General features: G+C 38.4%; 2 protein-coding genes across 9 annotated transcripts in view; both read left to right on the top strand.

Moving 5' to 3' along the window:
• LOC309706452 (RNA polymerase II elongation factor ELL-like) overlaps window positions 1–4,475 on the top strand; it is a 37,428-nt gene extending 32,953 nt beyond the window's left edge. Inside the window, exons 11-12 of the mRNA XM_082533005.1 lie at window positions 37–81; window positions 549–4,475. Of these exons, the coding sequence (XP_082389131.1) occupies window positions 37–81; window positions 549–659 (156 nt within the window). The 3' untranslated portion in view covers window positions 660–4,475. The remainder of the gene's footprint in view (window positions 1–36; window positions 82–548) is intronic.
• Window positions 4,476–6,254: 1,779 nt separating this feature from the next.
• wdr93 (WD repeat domain 93) lies at window positions 6,255–18,112 on the top strand. 8 transcript variants are annotated; one of them, XM_082538807.1, is made up of 16 exons: window positions 6,255–6,330; window positions 7,743–7,829; window positions 11,284–11,485; window positions 12,104–12,168; window positions 12,293–12,371; window positions 12,468–12,541; window positions 13,445–13,514; window positions 13,688–13,844; window positions 14,496–14,560; window positions 14,830–14,916; window positions 15,055–15,186; window positions 16,316–16,523; window positions 16,604–16,664; window positions 17,233–17,389; window positions 17,483–17,669; window positions 17,793–18,112. In XM_082538807.1, exons 2-16 carry the CDS (start codon window positions 7,803–7,805, stop codon window positions 17,878–17,880), a joined length of 1,659 nt encoding a protein of 552 aa, XP_082394933.1. In that variant the 5' UTR covers window positions 6,255–6,330; window positions 7,743–7,802; the 3' UTR covers window positions 17,881–18,112. The 8 variants fall into 8 exon arrangements, with proteins under 8 accessions (XP_082394933.1, XP_082394932.1, XP_082394935.1 ...); XM_082538806.1 differs by having other exon boundaries at window positions 7,743–7,840; XM_082538809.1 differs by lacking the exons at window positions 6,255–6,330; window positions 7,743–7,829 and adding exons at window positions 9,158–9,359; window positions 9,489–10,433.
• Window positions 18,113–22,102: the final 3,990 nt, after the last annotated feature.

The following is a 22,102-nucleotide window of genomic DNA, read 5'->3' as shown; positions in this document are numbered from 1 at the left end:
ACTAATATTAACAACTTTGTGTTTTGTACCATTTAGACAATGGAAGACCAAATACTAGAAAAGTACAACAAGTATCGCAAGGTAAGTCAGACACATTGAAGTCGTTTTTCTTGTAGTTCACATATTTGAGATTTATTTCAGATTTATCACCTATTGCTCCTCTTTTTTTGTGCTCTTATAGTCTTAAATGTACATTTCAATGCTTAAATAGCTTGATTTTTTTTTAAGCAATTAAATTCTGTGAAAGCTGCTTTTATTAAACAGCGAGTAGTTAACCTAAACTAAACAAAGACAATCTTTAAGATTGATCCTCAATATGTTAGTGGTTGAGAAAGAAATCGTTTTATTTATTGTTAATTGTTTATTTTTTATTTATTTGAGAGAATGTGGATTGTATGGTGTAGGCTGGCACTAGTTTAAGAAGGTTTTTTGCAGTTGCTCTATTTAGGATTTCCACCTGTCTACTATGTAAGTTTTGTAGGCGTGAACATAGAGGAAAACCATGTAAAACTCTTTTAATAATACACTTTTTTTTTTTGTCTCCACAGAAGTTCCCCGGTTACCGGGAAGAAAAGAAACACTGCGAGTATCTCCACGAAAAACTTTCATATATCAAGCAGCTCATCATGGACTATGACGTCTCTAAAGCTTCCTCGTAGCAGATTTTCATATATGCATACACAAACAGAGTGTCAAACAAAGAGTTTTTATATGGTGAAAAGGTTTTACGGTATATGAAAAAGCCAGACACTATTGCAGACCACAAATGATGCCGTGAGCGTTGATGATATTAAATCTATAGCAGATTTCTGTTGTGGTCTTTTAGTTGTGTAGTTATGACTTCTTAAAAGATATCTCATGGATTTAAGAAGTCAGAGGGAGAGGCAAAGGGAGAGTCTTGGCACTAATGAGGACTGTGAACCTCACTTTGCCAAGACAGATACATTTCCTAAAACCTTCTGTCAGCCAGACTCGGTGTCAGACATTTGAATTGAAATATATCAAAGGTAGAAGTGACTTTAACTTATTCCCTTTGTTTTTGAGACTTGCTCAGTCAAACATTGCCTCAGGCGGTTTTTCACTCTCTCTTTTTTTTTAACATTTAAAGATTTAAATAAGCAGCATAAAAGAGACACTACAGTTCAGGTTCTTATCAAAGCACCCTAATTTGCGATTAATGACAGAAGCTGTGCACTGCAAAGAAAAAGAGAAAATGAAATGATTCAAATAATTTTTTTTCAGATTTATCCTTAATGTCTTATTATGCAAAGTGGGTGAGATTTTTTCCCCTCTCTTTTTCCACCTGCAGTGCTTCAGGCATTTATCTTGGAGGGAAGGGATGTTTTAGAGTTCTGCATTATGTTTGTTCTGTACTGGAAATAAGTGGAATAATTGTCACCCTGTGGCAAAACAAAAAGTCATGTAAGATAATGACATTTTGCGATGCAGCCTGTAAGAGGTTCCTGCTGTTTAGCTGGAGTCAGCTGGTTTCTTACTTTTTATGAAGTATGCGATCTTCACATCTCACACACTAAATTGATTCGGGCTCATTTTGAAAGCTGCTGAATCCAATTAGCAAAACTTTGTTCTCAATTACCTGGTTAAACATGTTAAGAGCTTCAGGTTCACATGAAACTTACTGCAATAAGTCGATATGTGCCGTATTTATTAAGTATTTATTAAGTACACTCCCTTTCTTTTGCTAAACTGACCAAAATGCTCAGACGTCATTAATAAGCAAGCAGCAAGTCTAGTTTAAAGTATTTAAACCTACTGGAAAGAAGTGTCTTTGTCTCTTTTTACATAGAACTACTGATGTATTTATTTTGAAATGATTTTCCTCATTCCTGTGTCGCTGGTCTCCACAGATCGTGGTAGCCGGTCTTGGTAGATCTAAGTGTTTGTATCCATCAAGAGGGGGAGAGGTTGTAGATGAAAGTATCATAACTTACTGTGTGTTTTGTCTCTGCAGCCCCAAAGGACTCTAAATATTAAAAGATTAATATAGCTACAGAAGGCCTCGGTAGCAGTGAATAGACACGTCACCTAACTCTCCAGCTATGTTTGAAACCATTCACTTGTACACTATAAAAATAGATTAAAAAAGAATGAGGCACATAGCAAACCTGTTACTTTAAAATTCAGTGCTGCTGTGAACATTTTTTAGATCACAATGGCAAAAACTACTTTATTTTTTTCATGAATTGGAACATTGATGTGGCAAGGATATTGGAAAGTTGTGGGGTCAGTTATGATCCTGGAAATCTGTGCAAGGTTTCCAACATCATGGGGTTTGATTTATTGTAATTTTCCACTTCTAAGTACTACATCGTTGTGTTTCGTAGTGAGCCATGGCTCATAGAGACAAAGCAACAAGGTTTACTGCAGCAGAAGCCTTGATGCAATAAAAGCAGCTCAGTTAGATGAAAACAGTTAAATGAACAGAACAGTTTGCATTCATTTTAGTGGGCACACTTGTTCAACTCATTTTTAAAGACCAAATCAGCCAATCACATGGCAGCAACTCAATGCATTTAGGCATGTAGACAAGACCTGCTGAAGTTCAAACCAAGCATCAGAATGGGGAAGAAAGGTGATTAAGTGCCTTTGAAGTTGGCGCGGTTGTTTGTGCTAGAATCCCAGCTGGTCTGTGCATTTCAGAAACTGCTGACCTGCTGGGATTTTTCCCACACCACCAACTCCATGGTTTACAGACAATGGTCCAAAAAAAGAGACAATATCCAGTGAGCTGCTGTTCTCTGGGCGAAAATGCTTTGTTGATGTCACAGGAGAATAACCAGACTGATTCAGGCTGACAGGAAGGCAACAGTAACCACTTCTTAAAACTGAGGTATGCAGTTTGAACATTGCAGCAGAATGCCACACTGGTTGGAACTCCTGTCAACTAAGAACAGGCTACAGTTTCGGCACACTCACCAAAATTGGGGAAAAAAGACTGAAGAAATGTTACTCAGTCTGAGGAGTGTTCATTTCAGCTGTTACACTGGGGACAGAATTTGGCATTTTCTCGGCACACTTTGGCCCCTTACCACACGAGCATCATTTAAATAATGATAAACGACCATTAGGATAAGGTGACCTGTCACGACGTTCAAATCATCTCAAACTGGTTTTTCAACACAACAATGAGTTCACTATACTCAAATGAGCTCCACAGCCACTACATTACAATTGAATAGAGCACCTTTGAGATACAGTGGATTAAGAACTCCACATCGTGGATGTGCAGGTGACGAATCTGCAACAGCTGTGTGAAGCTGTTGCACACAGCAACAGCTTGTGCAACAAGCTGAGGAATGTTTTCAGCACCTTGTTGAATATGTGCTGTTCCGAAGGCAAACGGGGGTCCAGCCCATGCTAGCCAGATATACCTAATGAAGTGTCCGCGTAGGTACAATGAACATAAATGCCGTCATTAAAGAAGTATTCCCGTGTAAATTGGATAATTAACCCCACAGTCATTTTACTTATGAGAAAAGTTCACCTTTATGAGGGTTGATGTTCATATTGTTTTGCTTTTTTTGGCTTATTAGAAAATAAAAGTAGTTAACTGAGGATGTTTTATAGTGTACAGTGACGGGTTTCAAGAAGCTGCCACTATATTGGTAAAATGTGTGCATTTGCTAACTTACTATATGTTGTAGTATTTAGGTATTTTAAGCTTGGAGAGCTGAGTCTCAACTTTTAATCAGTGCCTATTCAGAGTGTATTTGTCCATTGTGGCTGCAGCTTTTGTATTGAATGTCATTACACAGTCATTGACATAGAAGCCTTAAGGATACTTATATAGTCTTCAAACTGCCAATATCAAGATGCTCATTATCCATACACACACTCATCTGTTATCTGCCTTATTACTACTGTTTGCTGTTTAAAACTGTTTAAATGATTGCCAACAGTGGCTTTCTGTATTCTTAATGTAATTTAACGTTCTCTGTTTCCTGTGATGACATTGCTTACTCATTTGTTGCATTTGTAATCATTCTGGTACATTTTTGCTTTATTCATCACTGAGGTAAATGTGCAGGCATTCGCCATTAAGAATAACACTTATATATTTCTAATGCTGCCGATATTCCTGTTGACACCCTGTTTTACTTTCTGAGCACACAGAGTAGTTTGATTTGAAAATTTGCCTTTTAGTGATTTCGGCCATATTTCAAGCACAAAAAGCCCAATCTTAAAAGTAACAATTGACGAACAAGTGGTAATTATGAAAAGATTTATAGAAAGAAAGGAATAGATGTGTCAGATTATTGATGGAAAACCATAATTATTTTTGGATTGTTGTGATTAAGAGGGTATGATTATATTTGGGCGATTGAGCAGGATAAAAGTATCACCAACAATGAAGACCCGGAGAGGGGCGTATGCATTATGAACTGCATTTTACAGTTGTGTACTTTCTCTTCTTCTATTGTGCAAATTTCAAACAAATAAAACCATCAAAGAGATCTATAACCACAGACATTTTTCTTTGTAGATCGCTCTTATTTTTTTGTGCACACAGCAATCATGTTTTCTTTATGCATGCAGGCACCCTCATACACAGGTATAAGTAGAAGCCAAGAAATTATTGTATAAGACATTTTATATTTTTCTGTTTTATAAAGGGCTAACAACAATGTTGTCAGTTTGTGATAAAAATCCATTTGCAGATGATTATCCTGCAGCAAGAGAGTTTTCCTTTGTCAAAAGTGTAAGAACTGCAAACTTTAAAACTTAAAGTGTCAAATGTAAAGGATGGGCTAAATCAAGATCTTTAAAATTCAAGCTTTTAGATCCTGAATAATAATATGTTTTGTTTCCTTAATTGTTAAAGCGAAGGCCAGCTGGCTATAAAATCCTGTCAGTTAACACAGTGCAATACCATATCATTATAATGCTTCACATGCATGAAACAGTCCTATTAATTTTGCATTTTGGTATACTTGGAGGGTAACTGTAAACTGTATAATAAAGATGGTCATAGCATGCGTTTTGAAAGCCACATTCATTTTATTATAATTGCTTCATTTTTGCCTGTTTAGCTGGAAGTTACCATATTTGAGAATGTAGGTTAAGTCATCAGCTAACACTAGTAACTGTGGTTAGCAAGCTGCATTGATAAACTGTACAGATGCAGTGCCTGAATACACACATCTGCTACTTACTGCAAAGATACAGACTAACTCTGGTATCCAGATGGATGAGATCTGAAAACATTCAGAGTTGCAAGGCGGCACTTGAGGCACAAAACACTATTTTATATACTGTTAACTACCATGTTATAAAAGGAGAACAACAGAAGACCATCAGCTTGTCCCTATATTGACCTCATCCCAGTATCATTCTCCAACTTGCAATGAAAAACACAGACCAGTTCAGTTAAGTTTTGGCTGCTTATTCATGTGTGCTGGGTTCAGCGGGTTGAGTAGTTGCAAGGCTGACATGCTTGAAGAGTTCTATTAAAATGATAGCACAAAAGAAATACTGTTTATGACTGCTGCTGTGATTTTGTGTTATATAAATAAAATTGGGAGCGACCACCAGAGAAACTGCACTCGTTGGTATTATAATTGGTTTGAATTTTTAGCTGCAGAGGTTGCTGCTTAGTGCAAAAAAGTGTCTTTAATGTGTGTAAAATTTTTCTATACATCATACAGATGTTGGCACTTGCAGTAGGCAAAGATTGGTCCACTCGTCTAGCAGGAGAGTGGGAACAGATAAATATGCATATGCTATAAGTAAAGTATGATTTTGAGAAACAGAAACCCTTAAACCACATGGAATAACATTCAAAGATAAATGAGAAAGAGAGAGTCCTCCTCAGTATGTCATTTATAAATACAGGTATGTCTCTCCATCTGTTACTGTTACATCATGTAGAGCTATCACAGTAACAATCGTAATCATAGTCATAATAAAATATCTATATTTATAAATGGCATACTAAAGCAGGGCAATGTCTATAAATGCTAAATTAAGTACTCTATAATACCTTACCAATACTTTAATAATGCTTAATAGTGTGAAATTATTAAAAAGTGCTACCAAATATAAAAAAAATATACCTTCTGCTTTACAGAAAGTGCACATAAGAATAATATTTTATCAGTCATTTATCACAAGAGTAGAACATGCACTTTCTTCAGACATAGATTAGATCGCAGGGCTGCAGATCTCACTGTGACCGTTCTTCTGTAGCATCCACGCCGGTGTGTAGCTCCTCCTGACACAAAGCAGCTTTAAACCGCGGTCGGGGTGGAGCCAGTCGGTTGTCATAGCGACCGTGAAACATCAAGCCCGTTCAGAGTTCACAAAGCTGAGGTAAGACCAACATATCCATTTTCAGTGCTTTTCCACTCTGGTCTAAAATTACACTTACACTAAAATACTTTTGTTTGTGATCTAATAGTTGTTTTACAAGCTGCCCCTTTTTTGTCCTGAGTTAAACAGCTTTATATGACGATTTTTTATCTGTGGTGTCAGCTCATTGTTAGCCTCCAGGCTAACCAGCAGTGATGGGAGTGTAGTGTTGTGGATAGTTTTGTGTTGTGTGTCAGAACAATGAGGTGACTGCTGTCTCCAGATAGAAAAAGGAGTGATACACCTGCTGCTGTCAGACCTACAGGATTTAGGCTGTGATGTTCTCCTTTATAGTGGACAGAAATTATTTTTGTGTGGCATCTTATTGAAAAATGAACAGCTGATTGTTCTGTAAATAGTTTGAAATGGTTATTTAGAAAATCAAGGTAAAAGGTAAATAGATGCAAATAACTTTATTGTTTGCAAAACTTGTGCATAGGATTTTAAAATTGACCATTTATATTTGCATTTAAAGTTATGGAATATGATTCATTATACATGTTTGTGGTTGTTACAGTAAAAAATATAACTTTTTCTACTCTGATTTTATGTTTTTTGTGTGATTTTAGATCATTGTGTTAATACAGTATGTCAAAATGAAAACATAACTGTAAATTCAGACACGTGAGGTTGTGCTGAAAAGGAAGATACCAAACAAGGAAAGGTAAATAGTTTTTAAAGGTAAAATTTAGAGAAAACATCAAAAGTAGTTAAAAATGGCTGCAGTTACAACCTGGACCCCACAGGGTTAAACGTTTTTTTGTTTTTGTTTTTTAAAGTAACGCAATAGTTACTTTTCAAGTAATTAATTACTTTTAGAAAATTGTAACTCAGTTACTAACTCAGTTACTTTTTTGAAGAAGTAACTAGTAACTATAATTAATTACTTTTCAAAGTAACTTGCCCAACACTGCTAACCAGTGACCTCACTGAACTCTTTTTCAGCCACATCTAGGCCGTATGAATCAGTCTGTGTGTAAAGTTGTAAACTCTATGCTCTAAAGTATTTAGTGAACGACATCAAGTGTTACGAAAAGGGCTAATCTGATTCATTTTGTTATTTTATTTATTTCCAATAAATACTTTCAGCGGCATATAAATAGTATCAGCTTTTTCCACTGTGACATTTAAGGCTATTTCAGTTCCTGCATAGTAACGACCATATTCTACATGTTTTTGGAATACTTTATACTGAATTAACTTCAGGGCTTTTTCTAGCTAATAAAGGGGCAGATGAGTAAAATCTATATATAGTTAAAGCAGTGAGTCTGTGTTGTCTTATTTCACAGACATCTATTTCTTTCTAAAAAAAAAAAAATTTCTGTTGTGGAGGTAAACAAAGACGACATGAGAGCTCTCGATTCTCTCTCCAGGTTTATTCTTCATCACAAGAAAAGAAATGGAATCAGCCCATAACGCAAAGACATCCAGGGATGAGACACCTACTTTGGAACTTACTGGTATGATGCAGGTACAAAGATCTTGACATGTAAAGTTTTAAGTTTAACTATCTCATGCATTAATTATGAGGGCCTCAGTCACGATTTTTTCCTTAGATTTTTATTCCTCTTTAAGCACAAAAAGAAAAACAACCCAAAAATGCAATTGAAATTTTGTTCATGAACTCATTTTTCAGGGAGTTACAAACATGTCCACTCATTTGGACACCATGCATTTGATTCCTAAACCAAAGAAATATGTATTTAACAAACCAATAATAGAACATGATTTACTTTGTGAAAACTGTCAATAAGACATTTTGAAAGCTCATAATCTGATGTTTTCTCACATTTTTATATCCATGTAGCATCATGGCATCTGTTGGCACTTTTTTTTTTTTTTTTGTAAGGAGATGGCAGTTACTGTGAATGTACAGCAGGTGATTAGTAATAAACAGCCAGACAATGACTCTGACAATCTCATTCAATCTTGCAGATTGCACCTTCTGTGGAAAGTGGTACCACACGGTGTATGTGGACTTCCCTTGTGCAGAAGGCGACTACAAATGTTGTGGGTGCTAAATAAACAGAAAAAAGTGATCCCTGTTGTCTTTGCTTACTGATTGTTTTTAGTGTTGACAATCCACATTGCTGGCATTGCATCTTTCAACATGTTTGTGGGCAGATTTGGATGTACCAGGGGTAAGTGCAGCCACTCAGCCTCTACTCACTGTGATCATAGCAGCAGGTGCAGATGTGTCACAAGTTAATCTAGTAGTGGGCTATGGTCATGTGTTAGTGGTGGGAACAGTCATATCCACTCACTCTCACTGGCTGTTTATTACTAATCACTGTGTAACTGCTGTGAATTCACAGTAACTGCCGTCTCCTTACAAATGTTCATTAGATTAACCACACTTATACAGACTGTATATAACTCCAGCCATGTTGATGAATTGCCTATATTGGCTGGAAATATTCATTTTCAGGGAAAAGACACAGACAGACTATGCTAGCGACATGTGATGTTACAACACTAATGAAATATTGATGTGTCATATTTGTCCAAGGCGTATTTCATTGTTATGGAAAAAGAGAATATCAAAATCATGATGACCAATTGGAGTGGTGATTTCTATGACTTTGTGTATATAATTTGGAATTTTGTACAAATGTAGGCCAATAAGGAATATATGATATCATTTCATTCTTTTCAAAGGTTTATTTGCATGACGCACAAACAGACACAATTGAAAGGTACAAATGTGCATGACACGAATTCAAACGTGGTGCAGATGTGTGTCACAGGTTGATCTGGCTGTAGGCTGTGGCACTTGGCCAGACTCGACTCCATGTTAGTGCACAAAGTAAACAGCACGCTGTAGTTGTGAAGCAAAAACGCTGAATTCGGAGGAATAAACCGTGCGAGGGGAACGATAACGACGACAAGAGTCTCCCGATCGTTTACTCGTTGTGTCCTGTGAACAACAACGGCGTGGTGTTACTTGTTTGCTGTTTTCGCGATCGCGTCGCGCATGAGGATATCACCAGGTAAACTCGCCACATTTTTAAGCATTTTGTTGTTCAACAGCATCAAGACTGACGGAGTGTGTTTGAGACAACCTCACAAATGTCACAGATGACACATTTGGCGTTTTTTTGCTGGTTTGTCGGTAGCAGCTCCTGAAACGCAAGACTGACACACATCTGTTCGACCAACGCCAGTTGATCTAAACGCCAGTAGATCTGGAACACCGGTCGTGACCGGCCGGTGCGCCAAAAGAAGGCACCTGGACATTTGCAGGACTTTGTGTGGGGTAATGGGGTCGTCGGGGACTACTGACCCCTTAGTTGGGGGCAATGTAGCGGGTCAGGGCTGTTCGCGGTTCTGTTTGTACAGTTATGTTTTGTTTATGTTGCCATAGTGACGGGTGACGCCCTCTCGCTGCGACGGTGTGTCCTTCCGGGGTCAGAGGGCGCCCTATGTGTTGTTGTTGTTGTGCTGTTGCCGCGCTGAGCAGTTAGCTAGCGGCAGTGTTCTTCTGCAGATGTCAATAAACGGCTGTGCTCCCTGGCTAGCTCACGGGAAGCAAGACCAAACAACACCTCCGTCTCCTCCTTGTCTGAGCTCGCCACATTGGTGTCAGAAGTGGGATGATGGTGGCACCCCATGTTCTGACCCGAGTGAATTTTCCCCCGCCGGTCGTGACCGGCCGGTGCGCCAAAAGAAGGCACCTGGACATTTGCAGGACTTTGTGTGGGGTAATGGGGTCGTCGGGGACGACTGACCCCTTAGTTGGGGGCTATGTAGCGGGTCAGGGCTGTTCGGGGTTGTTTGTACAGTTATGTTTTGTTTATGTTGCCATAGTGACGGGTGACGCCCTCTCGCTGCGACGGTGTGTTGTTGTTGTTGTTGTTGTTGCTGTGCTGTTGCCGCGCTGAGCAGTTAGCTAGCGGCAGTGTTCTTCTGCAGATGTCAATAAACGGCTGTGCTCCCAGGCTAGCTCACGGGAAGCAAGACCAAAGGACACCTCCGTCTCCACCTTGTCTGAGCTCGCCACAATATTAAACATATCAGGTCCGCATAAGGAGAATCATGTGCTAACGGCTGTCTAAATGACTCGGGTAAAGTTTGTAGCATGCATGCTTGTTGTTTTTGTCTGCTTCCACTTGTCTTTGCACTAGGATGATGTCGGTGTAAATGTGCAGTCATATTCGTTGTGTTCCCACTAGTGCTGTCAGCGTTAATCTCGTTGAAATGACGTTAACTCCACAACACGGCAAATCTCCGTGCGTGGGGCTAGACGGCCAACACGTTAACGAGCTAACTGTGCTAACACACTAGTGCGTGGCACATCCAACATACTGTTTTACTTTAGTCCATGACACGCTTACCTTCAGGGTCATACGTCACATGAAAACCAAAATACTTCCAAACGCCAGATCTGAATGAGGGTGGGGGAGGTTCAATTTTCCATGTTGCAAGGAGAGCTTAACTTCTGTCTTGCTAGCTTGCCCTGCGCTCTTCTGACGATGCTGTCTGTGTTGAGCGCTCAGTGGATCTGCGCTCGACAGTGCAGCCTAGGCGGAGTAGTCGAACGCAGATTCACTGAGCGCTCCACACAGACAGCATCGTCAGAAGGAAAGTTGATAAAATAAATTACAAATTTTGTATTGTTCGATACATATGCGTACCGAACCGAAAGCACTGTATCGAACGGTTCAATATCGATACGAGTATCGTTGCACCCCTAATTGAAACCTGTGGGAAGATTGTAGAAATACAACTTACAGGTGTGAGTAAGTATTTTTGAGCATTTGTTATGAGATTTCATTTCACTGGTGATTCTACGTGCAATTTCACATACTTGTGATTAATGAAATTCATGAAGTTATTGTTTCAAAATAGCGGCCGATATAAGGTGTTTAGTGGTGAGACTTGCTTCTATAAATACTTATTTCCCTCATTTGTCAGCTCCCAGGAAACACCAACTGCTTGACTTGCTCAGACGACGGCAGGTATCTCTGTCTGGGCCACTCCGGGGGCTTGTCTGTGTGGTGTGCGTCATCTCTGAATCGTGTTGCAGGGTGGCTGCAGGACAGGCTGGAAATGACATCTATCCAGATGACCAGTATGTCTAAGACCATGTATCTGCTTGGCACTGTTGATGATATGGGTGAGTTATGGTCCACCAGGCTTTCCTTGGGTTGCTTCTGCTGTTTATAACAATTATCTGCCATAAAAATATATCAGACAGCTGGAAGTTTATAGATTAGCAAACGCACACTGACATTTGGCCGTGCAATGCCCTGGCAAGCTGTCCAAGATGCACCCCGCCCTCTCACCCTATGACAGATAGGACAGGCTCCTGTCGCTATTCTTTTTATTGGCCGCTTTTACACACAATCAGACTTTGCTGCTGCCTCTGGTTAGGAATCTGTGCAGTAGGCACATTTTCTCTAAGAAGGGATGTTTGGTTTCCAAGAGCCTTGTTGGGTTACTTGGCACAATCTTAGCATAACTTAACTCCACCCAAAAAACTGTTCATTTTTAAGTCATAAAAAATATTATTCTTGCAGTCAGTCTGAGCCACTGTTAGGTTAATCAGGGCATCTGATGTAATTAATGTAGTAAATGTTATTTAATTCATGCCTTTTTGTGCATTTAATGCTCCATTTTAATTGTACATTTTGTGAACCACTGCCTTAGACAGTAATGCTTTTTGAAGTGTGTAAACAGGTTCTATATTATTAAATGTTATTCATCATACTGACATCATTGCTATCATCTACAGGTGTTGCGAGAGTCTTTGGTCATCATTCAGACTCGATACACCTCCTCTGCGTTACTAACATTATGGTGTGTATTGTCACATTTTACTAAATGACTTATATAATTGGGACAGGGTGTGGTTTTCACTTAGAATTTTTCTGTTTTTAATTATTAAAAAAAAAAAGAAACAAATCAATTATTTGAATAACAGGAAGATATCAACAAAAGGAGCATTTGTTTGTCATTTGAACTGTTTGAAGGGGGAAATTATGGAGCTGCATCACTCAGTTGTAAGTATGAACTTCTATTTTAGTTTTTATGATGGGATTTAGTTACAGAGTTTGCAATCAAATGCAAAATTTTATTCATTTTACGTATCCTATCAGGCGGCGGAGCTGTTTGGCTTGAGGTCTACCAGTTTCCTTCAGCAGCATGGCTGAAAGAGTTGGAGAATGCACAGGTAATGAGTCACAGTTTAAACTGAAATAAGAATGTGTTTTGGGTACCGAACTCTGGGAAGGAGTGCTAAGACCAAAGATTTTGAAGTCCTGGTTACATCCCGGTCTCTCTTTGTACTTTATGCCATTTGTTTTCATATTAGACTTATGTTACCATCATTTTTTTTCAGGTTTTCCCATCCTTTTGGTTGTTTTTCTAGATTTTACCTCTAAACCTGAAATGCTTGGGGTATTGTCATCATCCAGCTGGGCAAGTAGCATTAACACCCAGCTAGGATTTTCATATTTAATACCTTAGGCATATCTACTAAAAATCTTAGACAAGTTCAAATATCCATGACGTTGACCTCAAGGCCAAGGTCAGAAGTCAAATTTTCTGAAAATTTTGTGAACATGACAATTCAAGAAAGATGATACAAGGACTGTCAAATTAATATGATAAGTGTATGTATTAAAAATCTCAGTTTGAATCTCAGTCACCTCGACCTCAATGTGAGGGTCAGAGGTCAGGTTTTCTGAAAACCTTCTGAATGCAGAAGGTTGCAATAAGGAAGTTACCTAGGATTTTCAAATGTATGCAATGGATGACAATGAATCCACTTTTTTTTTTTAACAGATTTGGCCTTTTAAAGGCATGTGGTCCTAAACTTTTGATCAGTTGTAAAACAGCCTGTTTCAGTTTAAGTATTGTTTTCAATAAATTGCATGCTCAAAAAAGATGTTTTGTCTCACTCTCATTTCTTCTTGTTGCATGTTGAAGCTCTATTTGGAACCTTGTTAAGATCCAACCATGCAGAATATGATTTTTTGCCATTTTGCAAGTAGTCTTTTGATCGAGACTATATATTGCATGTGACTGAATCACACATTAAATAAACAGTTTTTTTGTTTTTTTTAATCCTCAGAACCCAAACTCATCTGAATGGTCACCAGTTACTGTAATGATTCAAATCAGGCCACCAAAAATCCCAACAGGTATAACTTTTCTGTTAGAGCAGAAGCATTACATTTACACTGTGCTACAATTTAACCAAACATGCAGAGATGTATGTGGGTCTATCAGTTTTTATGTATTGTATCTCTTGTTTTTATGATTGAAATAAAAATGCAGCCAAGCAACTGACCTTCATGTTTCTGCTTTTTGGCAGAGAAGGCACTCAGTAGTCCACCTGAGACGTTGCAGCCAACAGACTTTCTGATGCACTGTTTGGCTCTGGACATAATCAGGAGCAGCAGCCATCGTTTGGAGAAGCCGCCCTTCAGTACAGATGAAGGAAAAAGAAAGGAAATGAATGAAAGCCCAAGGTGTGATAAAGTTCATGCCAATACAATCAGCATTCCAAAGCTAAGCTGCTTTCATTGGTTGCTCTGTTTTGTTTTGGTCAGTCTGTCTGTCTAAAATAAATCCTACGGGGCATCTCTAAAATATCACCATGGCTGAATTCTCCAAAGCTTTTCTTGATTGGGAGTTCACAGATATTCTGCAGATTGTCTGTCTGTATTAGATAATAATTATAGGCTCATTTTGTTTATATTTGTAAATGTCATCCTGCTCGCTCACCTCAAAATTAAAAAATCTGCCCACTTTGCATCGCCAGCAGATATTTTGCTCGTAGTCGTTTGAAGTCGTCGAATGTTGTTGACTTTTAGTGGTGTGTAGTTGCCACATTGGTGCTCCTCACTTCCTGTGTGGTTGCCCTCTAAGACCTCATGTGGTTAACTAAAGAAAACTAGAATGACACTAACAGACTCATTCAGAAATGCAAAGAATCACTAATCAAACCAGTCACTACATTATCAGCAAATATAGTATTAAAGACATAAGATGAGTTAGTTCTACATCTTAATATAACGAGTAAATAAAACTCACCTTTGGGTACTCCAGCATTTGTAATCTGTCTGTCTGCAAACAATTATCTCTCTTTTGTTACATATTAGTTACTGAATCTTTTCCAGACATTGCACGTGGCACTTTCTTCTGCCCTGTGGTCCTGGTGACAGCAAAGCAGAGTTTCAGCCAGGTTTGTAGCATTAAGTGTTATTGCTTAATTGCTTAACAGTAATTTAAATATGTCAAACCCATTTGGAAGTTTCCACAATAATGATCCTTCTGTCTTTCTGACCTTATATGTATGATTGATGAACTGATTGAAAGTCACAAGGGTATCCTCCTGCTTTGGATTGTATTCGTTATGCATTCAACAGTCAGAGATCCATTAAAGACATATTCAAGTCTGTATGCAGACCATGCTCCTGTTAATGTCATTTTCACTGTCTGACCTTTTCTTAGGATTACTTGTCGCTGTTGCTGTGTGGTGGAGTGGCAGCTGTAATCTTCTTCAGTATTTCCTAAAAAAACCACCAAAGAGCAGCCCAAGTATGATATTTTATTAACTAAGAGATAAGTCTAGATACTAAGAACAAAAGCTTTAAAAAGTGCTGATATTACAGCATACTTTTCTTTACACCAGTGAGATTATTTTAACGTTTTGGAATGGCCTTCTGTTTGATGCAGATGTGGACCCGATGCCAGATGTATTGTGGCCAAATGCAATGGAAATCCTCTGCTCAGCTGTTAGTAAATGCAACCGTTACATCGCTCTTGGGCTCAGTGATGCCTTGGTGTGTGTCTGGGACAGGCGATCCGGTAAGTAAATCCTACGGGGCAGCTCTAAAATGTCACCATGGTTGAATTCTCCATAGCTTTCTTTGATTGGGAGTTTAGTGAGTTTCTGCAGACATCCTTGTTTTCCGTTAAAATGAAATCTGGAAAATAGAACATGTGAACATCAGTTCACATTCTATTTTGCTTCTCCATTTCATAGAATGTTTAGAATGTCTAGAATAGGAAATCACTTTGACCCCCCAGAAGGAATGAATGCTAAAGGTGAGCCCTGTATCAAAACTTCTCATATGAGTTCCTTTGACAAGCAACTTATCCCAAGTGGTGATATAACCGCTGAAAGTTTACTCAAATGCAATTTTGGAAGATTTCTCCAGTAAATTATCAGGGTACCAATTCTTTTTCCTGTTTCTCTACCTCAATATTAAATTGCTGCCGTTGTTGAAACTATGGTATATCCCATGATCTTGATGTTTAAAGTAAAATGAATGAGAATATGAGTAATATGCTGAAGAAAAAAAAGATTTTGTCTCTAGCTCATGACACTCAGGAATGAGTTTAAAATCGTCTTGTACTTTAGTTAGATATGAGGACTCAAAACTACTAAAAAATAAATAAATAAATCAAAAGCCACCAAAGTTTTACCCACGCATGTTTATTTAAAGGGGCCTGTAAATTGGCAGGGCTTTTTTTTAATATATTCTAAAGTTCTTATACAAAAAAATCAGATGTTCTCAGGAAGTTAGATGAAAAGCAATGATTGGTTTCCTCACAGAATATCCATTTTCTTCTATTCTGTGTCTCTGCAAACACATGGACAGAAAAGGCAGACATCCTTTTGTCTCCCTTACTGACACTTAAAAATACTGACACAACAGTGTCAGTATTATTAAGTGCTTCCACAGTTAAACACGCATCCAGCTGTGCACATGACAACACAGTTCAGCTAATAATCACGTTCTCAGTAAGCTGACAGATATATTTATTCTCCAACAAAAACATGACTGAAAACACTAATTAGCAGGAGTCAGATAGCAGACAAATACACAGTCTCTGATGTAATATCTATGAGGCTAAAAGTCTTAAAGCTTTTTATTTATTTCTATTCTAAACTAATTTTAGCCTGTTTATTCCTCTTTGTTTTTATTTCCAGGGGCTCCATTGTCTCTCGTTTTAATGCCAGAAGCAAACAGCGCCTTATTCAGGGTACAGTTTGTGGATTGCTGCCCTGTGACTGATGATGACTTCCAGATTTTTACTGCTGAAAAAGTCCATCTTTTGATATTGTGTAAAAGTGGAGCAATTCAAACCGTCACAACTGGACGGGGGACAAAACCCAGCACAAAGCAGCTCTCTGAAAGGTTGTCTGAGTTTTACATGCGTGGTAGCGTGGCATTGTATTAGATTAAATGTTTACACATCACTTTATGTGTCTGTTCAGGCCAAAGGACAGCAAGGACCTCCCAACTGTCACTGCGTCAGTACTGTTCCTGCAGGGATTGGTAGGAATACTCAAGCTGTTGATAAAAATATACAATGGATTGCCATAATACTTATAATGAGGTCAGTGTATGGGCAAATAACCCTTGTGAGACAAAAGCTCAGGCTTGAGACTGCACTAAATGCATGGGCATAATTTTGTGCTGAACATTGGGGGGTGTCAAGATCTCTGTCTAAATAAATAAATAAATCTGGGTAAATTCCCAGATGATTAAACATGCAACTATTTTGCTGGTAATAACTGAAATGAGTAAAGAAAATCAACAGCCTATTTATGCAAGATCATTCATAATTTTATTGGGAGGGTTATATTGGCTGGGTCTGATTATTAGGGGGGTCATAACCCCCCTGGAAATTACGCCCCTGACTAAATGCACCATTGGACCTTTATGATGTAAAGGTTCAGTGGACCTAGTATAAGATAAATGGGTTATTTTGAACTGCAAGTCATGCAGAGCTACTGGAGTAGGGTTCAAAAATAGAAGTAAGCACTAGGAAATCAACACAATAGGTTCCCTTTAATGACTTTAAGTTCTTATCTTACTGTCTCATTTCTCCTGCCTCTGTGAGTCACTTGTAATGCAAAGGAGTGGAAAAATGTCCATCCAAGATGTCATCAACAACACCACTGTGTGCTTCCTGACTCCTCCCACAACTCATCTCATTACGACTCCCCACAGTCCAATTTATGCGCTGAACTCCAAACAGCAGAGTCTGTTCATACGAGGTAAACCCAAACACCATTTTATGATAACAGCATGTTCCTGGATTAATGTTAGAACAATACTGTAAATAAAGTTTTTTTTTATTTCTCATCCAGGTGACCAGGACACCAGCTGCAGTGTTACATCTGAAGAAAGGAGCCAGAGCCAGCTTTTCGTCTTCCGTTTTGCAGAGTCTGACATCTTTAAGCAGCACGTTGTTTCATATCCTGAGTCCACACGACAGCAGCAAACTCTGAGCTACAACACCTTAAAGGAAACCTGCAATCTCTACCTTCAGAAAAGGTTAGCATTGTTTTTGTACTGTATGCAGACTGCTCTTGAACTCCACAAATGACTTGTATGAGTAAAGTAAGTGTATGAGAATGATAAAGCAGCATTGTGTTTTTCCTGCATTTTCATGTGAAGAGCACAGTCTGTGGAGGAAAGGAACAAAACTCTGACACAGACATGGGAGCAGCTGCAGGAAAATCCAATGAAGAATTGCAGCAAATGATAAAGATACTAATAAAGTGATTCCCACCATCTGTAAAGCACTACTCACCCAGACACAAAGTGGAGGATCCTATTAAATATTATTTCTTTAATTGATAAACTTAGCAAATATAAATATAGAACTGCTGAAATTGTCTTAAGATATTGTCCTTGTTTTCTGTTATTTAAATGTTTTTGATGCATTTGAATTGTAAACTGAAATTGTTTTATTAAAACATCAATAATTTTGAGAATCTGTTTCCTGGTGTATGGGCACACACAAAGACTGCATGTAAAAGATGAGTAGCTTCCAGATTTGAAATGTGAAGCCAAAGGGGAACTCATTTAAACCTGTATTTTTCTAATTGCCAGCAGGGGGCGACTCCTTTAGTTGCTTTTGTAAGTACCTGCAGGAAACTGAACTTTTGTTCTTTTGGTCTATGACCAATGTTCCCTCTAATTTTTCACGTGTCTGAGCGAACACACAAACTCCCTGAGCGATCCCTTGGACCACTGTGAGTGACATCAGACGTGTGCACTGTGGTCACGCCGGCATCTAATCCATCCAAGTTACATGGTTTATTAAAATAATCAAATTACAGCATTTACATTTATGTTAGACTACTTTTAATTAACTGCTTTAGCCCACTTACAATGAAAATGTAAAAAAAAATCTAGTCATTGACCTGTGTAGTATGTTAACACTATTGGAAGTAAAAATAACTTGAACTCCAATTTTGAAAGCACAACTTTCTTTCTTTTTTAAAAAGCGCTGACTTGTATTATGAGTCTGTGGTCTGGGAGAGAGTCCTGTAACTCTCTGTCTGCAAAATATAGTATATAATGACCAATGCTGGGCAATTAATTATATAGTTAATTCTTTAAAAAAAAAAAATTTGCAGCTATTTTTTTAATGCAGCCAAGGCGGTTTTTTAAATAAACATTTCAAATTTTTAGAACAATCAGCTGTTCTGCATCAAATCTGATGCCACACAAATTATTTGTGCCACTCCAAAAAATAATTTCTGTCCACTATGAGATAAAGGAGAACATCACAAGCCTGATACCTGCAAGCCTTACAACAGGAGATGTATCACTCCTGTAACTTCTGTAACATTCAGCAGTCGCCTCATTGTTCTGACACACACAACAAAAACTACACTACACACTAACTACACAAGATTTGCGCTAAACGTCTCAAATCTCTCACATCTCAAAGCACCGCCGTCACTCCTAAAACTTCTCCCCGTTTCTTAACAACTAGATGCCACGTTGCCATATCATTTTTTGATTGGTTGACATAGTACTTTTTTGGACGAATAGGAAAGGGAGAGGGGGGTGGAGTTTTTGCTCACATGCGGAGAGTGCTTTCGAGCCTTTTTTCTTATAAAACGCCGTTTTTACCGTTTATTCCTGCAGTAAATATAAACAACGACAGTATTCAGGAAGAAAATCAAGTCCATACTTTTTCCGTCAATTGTTCCGTCTGTCCTGCTCACAGCTTGTACACGTTGTCATTAACGTGGCTTCACTCCACATCAGCCACGCAGCTTTCCTAGCTAAAACACCGGTGTCGGCACATAAGGACGCTGTCATAGCCTGTCAACCACGCTGATTAGCTGCGTATATACGAATGTAAATCGCATCATTGGCTGGACTATGGAATAAGGTGGCATCGTTCTAATCCCATATGGGAGCAGCCAGTCACTGACTAACACTGCAAAACAGAATTGTTAAAGTATTAATTTTAATTTCAATTCAGGTTAGATTTTTTTTGTGCACAACACAGATTTTCTGTACGCAGAGAGCGTGCCAGCAGTACTCAATTGCGCACGTGCGCAGCTTAGAGGGAACATTGTCTATGACCTCATTAAATTTTATCCTGATAGGTTTATGAACACCATGCTCATTTTGGAGACTAACAACTAATGTGTAGTCTCCAAAATGAGCATGATGTTCATAGAGGGAAATAAGGTGTCATGCCTGTGTTATTTGCAGTAAATGTTCATGATTTCGGATACAAAGTTGCTGAAACATGGTCCTCTCACAGCAAAACTTTACCTGGGAGAACTCATAGATCCAAAAGTGACTCAAACCATGAATCTCAGGTTTTTATTTTATTTCAAGTAAGATCAGATTTCAGGTATTAAATGTGACTTGTAGAAAAATGGTCCTTGCTTTTATATCTGCTGAGCTCGAGGGACATTTATTTAAAGGATGACTGTATGCAAGCTGAGCTGAGCTCAGTCGCAGCATGTTGACATTTTGTTGCCTTTTGGGGCCTTGAATGTGTCATAAGTCATGTTTTCAAAAGACAGGGGAAAAAAAATGTTATGCAACAAAATTAACAAAAACAATTACACACTGTAGCTTAAGAGTACGGAGCCCCACAGGGGACATGGGAGAAAAAAAATTAAGACGGACTTTTGCGAGATCTCGCAACACTAACTCGGGATCTCACAAAACTTTTGCGAGATCTCGCAAAACAAACTCGGGATCTCGCAAAAGTTGAATTCCAACAATGGCGGCAGCTACTTAGTTGTAATATTACTCTTTCTGGGTCACAAAACACACTTTTAAGATATTTTGAGGCGTGAATGTAGTTGTGTAAACGTCAGATACCTGCTCAGTTTACAAGACATCACATATTTGCAAAAGTGCTCCGACGTTTTCGGAGATCTGACACCCACCATCTCGAAGCTAACGGGAGGTCGAGACCTACTACAGCCGGGAGGAACACCGCTTTCCCGGCACATCGTGCCTCGACCTCCCGGTCGGCTTCGAGCTGGCGGCCTCCGAAGAATGCGGCTAAAACTTTTGCGAGATCCCAAGTTTGTTTTGCGAGATCTCGCAAAAGTCCATCTTAACTTTTTTTCCTCCCATGTCCCCTGCGGGGCTCCGTATAAGAGTATTTATTGTCTATACTCAGCTATGTTTTTTGGCAAACAAAAACATTTTTCTCGACGGGAACATGATCAGGTGATGTCTGAACTTTTATTAACTGTTATTGATATTTATATTTAAAAGTGCAATACTGTAATTTTCTGCTGCTCATTCCTGTGCAATATCCCATCTGTCCTCCCGTCATATTTCTTTTCAAGATTTTCTTATTTAATCCCTGTACATATATTTATATTTATAGATACATATATATTTAGTCATCTTTTCTCTTTTACCATGTCTCTCTAATATTTTGCTCCTTACTATTTTTCTATTTTTTATCATATTTTATTATATTTTCTCCTACTGTACCACGCTGCTGAGTGACTGCTGCTCGCCAAACACATTTCATTGCAATGTTGACCCTGTGCTAACTTGCATATGACAAATAAAACTGAAAACTGAAAACTGAATTTAATGAGCACTGAGGTAAAAAAAAATTAGATGACAGGTAAGATCTGAGATGATATTAGGAACAGCTGAATCATTGAATTATAATGTGGGGTCCTGTTTATATACTTGACCATAATTCATGAAAGCCATATTTTTGACAGGTTTACACTCATTAAAAATATATATATATTTGCAGTGAGTACAATGAGAAAGCATGCCTTTGTGGGGAAATATTTTTGTATCCAGTCATGTTACTATTTAAGCTAATGAAGTGTGAGATTTACCAGCAGGTTTTTTCTGTTCTTTTCCACTCGGTTGTTGCCTTTTTTCAACATCTTACTGGCATCAAACTGAAAATGAGCATGGAGAGTAACATTTAACTGGGGGGGGGGGTGTCTTTAAAAGACTTCCCATTCATTCAATTCTTTTTTTTTTTTGAAACAGGATTGTACACAGTTGTGTAATTCTCTTTCATTTCCTTTCATCTTATGAAAGCACACTGCCACATCTCTCCATGAAAGTGAACAAGATACTGATACCGTTTTTAATATCTGACTGAAAGCCTCATTTGAATTTCTAATTTGAATTTCTAAGAGGCTTTAAAAAGACTTGAGACCAGAAGCCCTCATGTCATGACTCAGAAGGCAACAATAGCTCAGGTGTTCCATTCAGAGAGCTTGGCAGGTTTTCGTGTCAGTATTAGATGTGCACCAAGAAAAGAATCTGTTTGTGGAAAAAAAGCTTCTGACATGAAATAAAGCTCCTGCTATGAAGCAAAGACTTCACAGGGTTGCTTTTTTTGGTCTGTTATTTTTGATGATTTGAGTTTTTCCCACTCAGATTAACTGATGTCTTTTACCTTTATTCTTCCTTGGGATTAACTGAAAGTGCTAACACACAAACAAAACAGC

This window comes from Aulonocara stuartgranti (assembly GCF_965226115.1).
Source record: "Aulonocara stuartgranti genome assembly, chromosome: 1".
NCBI lineage: Eukaryota > Metazoa > Chordata > Actinopteri > Cichliformes > Cichlidae > Aulonocara > Aulonocara stuartgranti.
This window is presented reverse-complemented; position numbering and strand designations above follow the sequence as displayed.